At 31.3% G+C, this 8,872-nt stretch overlaps 1 protein-coding gene across 2 annotated transcripts in view; it reads right to left on the minus strand.

The window, feature by feature from the left end:
* LOC106683949 (serine-enriched protein) overlaps positions 1–8,872 on the minus strand; it is a 109,679-nt gene that overhangs the window by 59,375 nt on the left and 41,432 nt on the right. Inside the window, exon 3 of one of the 2 annotated variants that reach the window (XM_014425721.2) lies at positions 1,549–1,674. The exons of the other annotated variant lie outside the window; for it this stretch is intronic. Coding sequence (XP_014281207.1) covers positions 1,549–1,674 — 126 coding nt within the window. The remainder of the gene's footprint in view (positions 1–1,548; positions 1,675–8,872) is intronic. 2 annotated transcript variants of the gene reach the window in all.

The raw sequence follows: 8,872 nt of genomic DNA on the forward strand, positions 1-8,872 counted from the left end.
TATATATATATATATATAGAGAGAGAGAGAGAGAGAGAGAGAGAGAGATCTGGGATCAGAGCCTTAACACATGATTTGGTCAGAATCACGCTGGACCGCCAGATTTTTACTCAATTAAGGTTACCCAATTTAGGAGGCAGGGTGGACCCAGGAGGGCTCCAGAGCCCACAGGGTAGACTCAAGGCTACAGTGTAACAGAAAACAATTTTCTGCCCTGCAGGATTCGAACTCAGGTCCTTGGAGTTAGTAGCATAGCGCCTTACCGCGCTCTTATAAAATATAAGATTTTATATATAATATTAAACTGAGGTAATTAACCTTAATAAAAATTAAAATTAAAGCAGTCTACTAATAAAACCATAATTTATAGAAAAATTAAATGTAAACTACTAAGTCCTTTGAGTGATTTGTGTCTGAAAGTTTATATATTAATAAAAAAATATATATAAAAATAAAATAAACGATCATGTGTATGGAAACTGTTTATATTTTTATATTATAGTTACTGTTTTTATAAAAAATACTGTTTATTATTTTATTATTATTATTATTATACTATCATGTTTATTGGAACAACAATTTATAAGAACAGCGAAAAAAGAACTTATAAATTATAATTACTTTATAAGTCAGACAAGAAACGTAAATAAATTAAGAGTAGCATTAGCCATAACGAATTATGTGCCTGAATTGTAGATGTAAAATTTCAAAAAAATAGAGTAATCAGATTAAGTTGCTTTTTATAGAAAGTAAAACGATATTTGGATTTTAAACGAAATTAGTGCAATTTTTGAAAAATTGTTAAATACCTACGAAGCTATGAGCTTACTCTCAATTATTCTTATAAAGTCGATAAAATGACTACAATTTAAAAACCAAAATAAGCTCTGTACGATTAATACTTTCCAAGATTGGCTTGCTAAAGATTGGCCATTTTCCTGAAAAAGTGAAAATTGTCTCTAATTAAATAAAATATCGTAAGAAAGCATTCGTTATAGAAAAACAACCAGGTAAGTTTAATTTTTACTCAATGAATGTTCTCAGGCTCAATGGCTCTTTTAAAAATGTCGGATAACCAAAAAAAGTTGAAGTGGTAGTCAGAATATATATTTTTTATTAAATTCTAATAAACAGGACAAATATACAATGAAAAATTGATTGAATCAAATCTTAAACTTTTCAACTAAGTGGTAATTATTAAGCGTTTAGCAAATTGTATAAAACGTATATGGAACAAATAAATTATTTGTATTGCATACAACTGTGCTTTGCATTATTTATTAAAATATTTAATAACTACATTTTTGTTTTCAAATTTTTTTCTCTCGTATTTTAATTATCAATATTTTGGGATAATACCTTTGACCAAAAAGGTTCTGAAATAACACAATAAATTACTGCTCAGTGTCAGATAACATTGTTAATGGGTATGAATGGAAGTAACTACGCACTCGAACTTCATACAGATAACGTGAGACGAATACCAAAACACGACCACAGAGTGCGATGGGGTTCGGTCATGCCAAAGTGCAAAACTGTTCAACTCACATTTTTCTGAGGCTGGGGAGATTTGCTTTTCGAGGATTCGACAAAGTTGCGTGCAGAAAACACCAACCGGCTGGTCCTCGAGTCGCACATGTCACTTCCGTACAGGATCCGACTCGCTCTTGCAACCTGTATGTAAGCACTCATACAATAATATAGTCCACTGTTTAAGATATCTTGGCAGCAAGATATTTGCTAATTTGATGTGAAAGCCATCTTAACGGTAACATGTCTTATCAAAGTAATTGTGCATGAATAATGCGTTTAACTTTTTTTTTAATGCACGTTCCTTAAAATACACACAAAAAATGGCGGTTATTTGTAGTTTTCTAACTCAAAAAAATTATTAAGTTCTGTTATGCAAGTATAATTAAAGTGAACATTTCGTTCTGCACAACAGATCGATGTAATTAATACCAATGTAAGTTTCATGCAAATAAAAAAATCTTTATTTATTTCGGGATTTAGAATAATAATTTAACAAACAAAATATAGAGCCTTACAGTAAAGAAAAATAATTATAATATAAAACAAAGTATACATAGTGTTTATAAAATCACGACGTAACAAAAAGTTATTTGAATTTCGAGATATACCTTCTGGGAATCAATTTATCAATTTCATACTATAATGAATTGATATAAATGGATGATTCTATTATAAACTTTATTAAAGTAGGATATATTTCAGAGATATTGATGGCTGACAGATTCCATACGAAGAAGATGCAACTTTTTATTATGCCTTATTCGTATGCTGAGAAGGAAGACCTACATATAATCCATGATATACCTTACCAAAATTAACACATTACCTGATCAGTATTACTTCTGCCAGCTTTGGGAGAATGGGTGGTATTCCATTCATATTTGGCATTTGCAATTTAATTTTAATTAGTAATTACAATTTAATTAACAAAGTTGTACGAGAGACCAACGAAACTGTATTACTGAATCTCATCTGTTGATAGCTAAATAATTAATCAGATAATTGAGGTCATACTTATGATGAACGCCGTTGGTAATCGCACCGACGCGTTCTCATTTCGGAGATCATCATTCCGAAATCATTTTTGGAAAGACGGCAATAGTTCAAAAAATAAAATTTTGAAATATAAATATTTACCAAACTTGTGCAAGAACGTAAAAAAAAACAAAAAAAAAACTAGTGTACATAATTGAATAAATGGAAGTTAGCTGTATTCAATACTTTTTTAATTCTTGTTATGATGATATAAAAACTTAATTTTGAACTACTACATTGAAGCAACATTAAGGAGAATTACATGTATAAAGAAAAATTTAACGTCTTATATTACAGTAATATACAACAAACGTTACATTTTACATTTCTGAATTATTTAACATTTGAAACTTGATATTGTAATTTAAGCATTATTATCTTTAAATTTAATTAAATCAGGAACAAAATAATTACCTCCATTCAAAGTTGAGTAGTCGACATAGAAATAGTTGAGCTCGTAATGTAAATCATTTTATCGAATTAATTATTAGTTTCGTGGTACTATTTGTTTAAATTTTCAAGAGTCACAAATTTGTAAATTTAAACAATGATTTTAGAGTGAAACAAAAAAATTAACATAAATACATTTTCTTGCAAAAAGTGCTAAGTCCGTTTATTTTTAACGTCCAGAGCCCTTTTCGTGTTTTACTCCGGGAGTCCTTTTTTGTGAGCTGAAAAGTTCTTGGAAATATTAAGGGGGAAATTGGCTTAAAATTGAGAAACATAATTTACTCAATATAATTATTTTTTCGATACCTAAATTTAATCCCAGAAGGGGTAAGCAAAATTAGTGTCTTAATGGTTAAAAATTAATTTTATAGTATACAAAGAGAGATTTTGATGGTAGTTGTGGTATTTTGGGAATAATGTATATGACTCGTCGCTTCCTATGCTGTCTTCTCGGCTTTCTGAAGTATGCTGACTAAGAGGGGCATAAATAGATGAGACCTCTATCCCAGATGATATATAAAACAAAAAAAATATAGGATATGAGTAATATATGTAAATATAGTATACCCTACCGGTGTCGATATACCCCCAAAACGGGCGATTTCAAGCAATACAAATCTAGCATCAATTGGACGTCCTTTTCATAATTTGAATCTTTCGAGGTTAGGCTTGAATAGGAGTTTATTAAAAACAAAGAAGCAATTTACAAATTCTGGTTTCTACTAATAATCTTGCAGACAAAATACGTGCCCTCGAATGACTTGTGATCGTGGTTCTACTTTGTCATTATTTTTTATTTAACCTTAAAATATGTTTTCAATAAAAATTAACATTTGAGCTAGAATTGCGATTATTATAAATAGGAGTAACTAATACAAAAATTTATTCCTCGTTAGATGAATTAGCAAGAGATACAAATGATTTTAGGGGCCGATGTAACCTCCCTGCCAAGCCGGGGGACGAATACACCGCTACCCGAGCCCACTTGCTGAGTGAAGGCGCGAATTAGTTGAATATTTTCTGTTGATTGAAAACCAGAGAGCGGTCCTAAACCGAAGCCCACCCCCTCCTTTGGAGACTAACAAATCCTTTTAAGGCCCCCCTCAGCTGCTCCAATTACAGCACAAGGGACATCTGATTGTGCAATCAGTTCTTTTATTCACTCCTCCCGCTCCGCCTTTAAATACGTTCTCTTCGGGGCCTGAGAAAAGGTTTTCCTTTCGCTTCAGCTTTGTCCTTGGCGATAAGTGTGACCAAACTGGATTATTTCCCGCCCTGCGGGTCCTGCCTGGGGATAGGCTACGAAATCATCCGCTGTAAGCATATTTGCTACAAATTTACTGACTTGTTTTCAGTGATCAAGAAAACATTGTATTGGAGATAATCTGATTCCAGGAGGGATAGAGAGGATCTGAAAATTAATCCCAAAGATAGATCCTTTCTTTGGAGAAAGAAACTAGGCATTATGAAATACGTTAAGCTTTCATCTTATTTCCCACATAATTTTCCGTTTGGACTATATTATACTCTTATTACGAAACATAGCATATCGAAGGAGCTACATGCATCACTGCTGTCAACATAACATTTTTATTCCTATGTTGTGTACACAGTTTAAAATTGTCAGCCAACACAGTCGATTCCTTATTTTTATCATCAAGATCAGTATGTTTTGATCTATAAAAATGTCTCTCCTTCATTGCCAAACCTTTTTTACTCATGATATCTTCTCAACCACATTAGGTCCTATACAGTTGTTCAAACTCTCTCATCAACTATGCCATATTGTCATGTCAACCCTTCAGTCCATCGACTATTGCTTGAATCCTTGAAGGATCAATTTAATTGTGGTGTTACATCCATGATCTCTTGGATTTTTTTGTGTTGAATGCTCTGGTAAGGCAGTAAATGAAGTATTTTATGCAAGAATAAACTTTGGAAGGCGACCGTTATGATCACTCTATTTGACGTAGATAGAAATGTGCTAGTTTTATAGATACTTTGCATGGGTTACAATTTTTTTTTATTTTCAAGAATTAAAGAAAAGAAAATTTTCCTCAATTGAAAACCAAATGTATTAAGCTCGGAAAAAGAAATCCGAAATTTGTCAAGAAATTCAATAAAGTGAATTTAGACAATCTGTAGAATGGAAAAGATTGTTATAAATTAGAAATTGTAGAACGTTAATTTTTGTGTTATTAGCAAGTAGCTTAAAATGATAATTTTACTGATACATTTTTTTTTCTACCTGTTTGTAAAAATGTGTAATTTTCTATATTATTCTAAATTTTTAAAAATTGTCATCAGGTCATATAAATTGATAAAAAGAAAATAATAAAAAGTAAATAGGTAATACATTATGATATATTTTACTTCTGTTTAGAATAATATATGTTATACTTAAATAGGATCATTGGATACGAGACACTATTATGTAAGAATATAGTTTAGATGTTTTGTATTAGATAGATAACAAGCTATAGCCGAACTAATGTATTCATGCTCAAGTCGGAGTATTGGGTACGATTCGTAAGGATACCAAGGAGGAAATTTCTATAATTCATATTGTTCAATCCGGGATCCAGGATTTATGCAAATTCGGTTCTCCGGTTACGTTGGATATTTGCATACTGTCCCTGGCGGAATATTCAGGACCACTAACCGGATTCTCTGCCGCAGGGCTTACCGCCGTTTCGTTAGGTTTTTCTTTTTACGACAATTAATGGAACATTACGCGCTATAAAACCCTTCTTTTTCAGGACTATTCTTTCTGATTTTTTTGACTGGCTAAACCCAGTTAATATCGGCGAAGAAGAATTTTATCCACTTTCCCTTTTATTGCAAAACGGTAAATAGTATGTATGGTAGCAATAAAAATAATAATGGGGAAAAGTGACAGCTATCTCTGAAAGATATTCTTCGAACTAAATACATTATAAATAACTATCTAATACATAAAAAATTAATATTTGTTTGTTCGTACTTTACGCACTGCCACACCGTTCATCCGATTGTGATGTGACTTTTGTTAAACGATCAGGATTTCGGTAAAAAAAAGTTATTAACAAATTAAGCATTTTGTAGGTCAAAAATTATATATTTTCTATTATTATTATATGCTCGTACTGATTTTTTATTCACAAATAATTTTAAAAACGTAATGAGGATTTTAATAAAGTATTAAAAAAAAAAATTGTTTTATAAAAAAAGTAAATCATATTCGGGTATAGTGTCGTCTGTAATCTTGAAATAAAATTTTTCAAAGAAATTAAATAATAGAAATTTTTCACCTTGATTTATTTTGGATGATTTTTTTTCCGTTCTTAAATCCTCAGCATTTTATCCAATTTGTACGTTGGACACTCAATGAAATAAATATTAGTTTAAAAAAAAAAAATTCAAAATTTTTATTTTATTTATCCGGTTCTTAATTGTTTAACTGGATCTGGTTTGTACGCTTTGGTGCAGTTAATATTAGTGCAATATCAACTTTGTTTCACTCCTAAAAAATCTTTTACCACACTTTGGTATGTCAGCCAATCTTAACTGTTTCAATATATTATTAATATTGAAGCACAGTGAGATTTATTATATAAAAACTATTTACATTTTATATAATATTTATACATACATATATAGCAATATTACAGATAATCAAAGTGTCTAAGCGAATAAGAAAAAATCAATTAAATTGGACCAGTATGTTAGTTTGGACGAGAAATTATCTGTTACCATTAATTTGACAATAGTTGCCATCTTATCACTTCATCTATATATTAATTAATATCAAAGTTTCTATGGTATTTTTTTTATTATCTTTATTGAAATTTACAACTGTATATTATATAATACATTAAGTAAATTTGATTTAATTTAATATGGAGTGTTACAGGCGTGTACAGAAACTATCCATTGGTAGCACTCATTTATATTATTCAATTAATGTATACACATCCTCAAATATAGCGATAACGAAACATTGTTAGATCTGATGGTTTAAATAAAACGATATTTGGTCTCTTTATGAATAAAATATAAATTGAACTACTATGAATTTCATATGAACAACCGCCATAGAATTCTCTGAAACTGCACACAATGTTCTCTTGAACCATTCAACAAAAAACCCGTATAATCATTCCTAGCAGGAACCTGTGGTACCCTATGTTAAACTTAAAAATATTCAAATAAAAAAAAAGTAACAATAAAATAAAATCATTATTAGTTTATTAATATATAACATTTTTTGTTTGAGAGTAAACAACTTAAATAAAACCACAAACATCTGTAGATCCATATTTCTCAACTTTGTTTATTTTTCTCGGCCCTAATACCTAACCTATACAGGTATACTTTTGTGTCTAAAGATTTGTATATATAATTTTATTCTTGAATTTGTACACTACAAACATGACTCAAAGCATTTCCCTCAGAAGCAAATAAGTAGAGAAACCTATATTCACAGGCCGTTTAACAAGGCTGTTTAAGTTTCTCTAAGACAATTGCGCGGACTAATTTCATCACGTCGTAAAAAAGTTGCATTGAACCGAACTATACAGTAATTGCTACGTCGCAGTTGCCTTCCCGTCTATTACGGAAGTTAATAACCACAGCCGAACTGGTTCCTCTGAAGAAAGTTGAGAATTTAATTTCGGGCAACGCCTGTTTTTCCACGGGAGACTTTTAATACGGAGGCATCCGACTGCGGGTTAAGGAAAAAGAAAAACAGATAAGGCCTGAACAATTCCACTGAAAAAGCCTGAGAATGCCAGTGGGTGGTTCAAAGGTACACACACACACACGTCTACAATGCTACTCTTGTTTATTGGATTTAATACCCTTACCCTCCTAATGGGTTACACTAAAGTTCATTAACATATTTTAAACAATAGGGAAAATCTTGATTAATTTTAGAGGCCACACCAGGCCGGAGCCGGGTAAAATTAATACAGGGAGCCTCCTCTTATCCAATATTTCATACTTCTGTCAAAAATATTGATATATGGATTAAGGTATTTTGAAAACGAAAGTTACTCCTACATTATGATAAAAAAAGCAAAAAAAAAAAAAAACTACTACAATATTAGTACAGTAGAGTGTTCATAATAACACAGTCAATTATTATCCGCAATATAGTTGTAAAATTTTATTGTAATCAAACAGGAAACTTACAAGTACATCATTTTTATACATAGTTCCCTTGCTTTTGAACCCATTTGGTCCATCGTTGTACAAGCTTCATGATGCCCAAAGATAAAAGAAGGTTTTCCGTTGAGCTGTGAGCCAAGAATGCACCGCTTCTTTCATTGCTTCGTCCGAGGTAAATCGACGGCCGCTTAATGCCCCTTTGAGTGGACCAAACAAGTGATATAGCTAGAAGGGGCAAGATTGGGAATATATGGAGGATGAGACAAAATTGAGTTTCTGGAGCGTTTGGGCAGTATTATGCAGACAGGCATTGCCGTTCAACAACCTTTTGACAGCAGTCCTCGGTGTTTGCTTCGAATTGCAGGATCTAGCTTGGTGCAAATAGAAAGCGGAGCAGCCATGATAAACAGCACCACAGCGAAAAATAGAAGTAATTTGCAGAAAGATATTGACTTACCCTCGTATTTCTTATTTACAATAAAAAATATTAAAATAAATATCCTTCAATTATATTATTTCAAAAATTTTTTGAGACAAGGTAATATTTATTAAATAAATCAATTTTATATCCAAATCCGTCTCAACACTTTATTTATTCATTTGTCCAACGTTTCGGCCTTTCTAGCCATCTTCAGGGACATCTAAATATTTAACAGCTTATATTACATCTTCATTTTTAAACACCTTGGTCCTATCCTATATACAG

This window comes from Halyomorpha halys, unplaced genomic scaffold (genome assembly GCF_000696795.3).
Source record: "Halyomorpha halys isolate HHAL.00 unplaced genomic scaffold, Hhal_1.1 Scaffold531.1, whole genome shotgun sequence".
Classification (NCBI taxonomy): domain Eukaryota; kingdom Metazoa; phylum Arthropoda; class Insecta; order Hemiptera; family Pentatomidae; genus Halyomorpha; species Halyomorpha halys.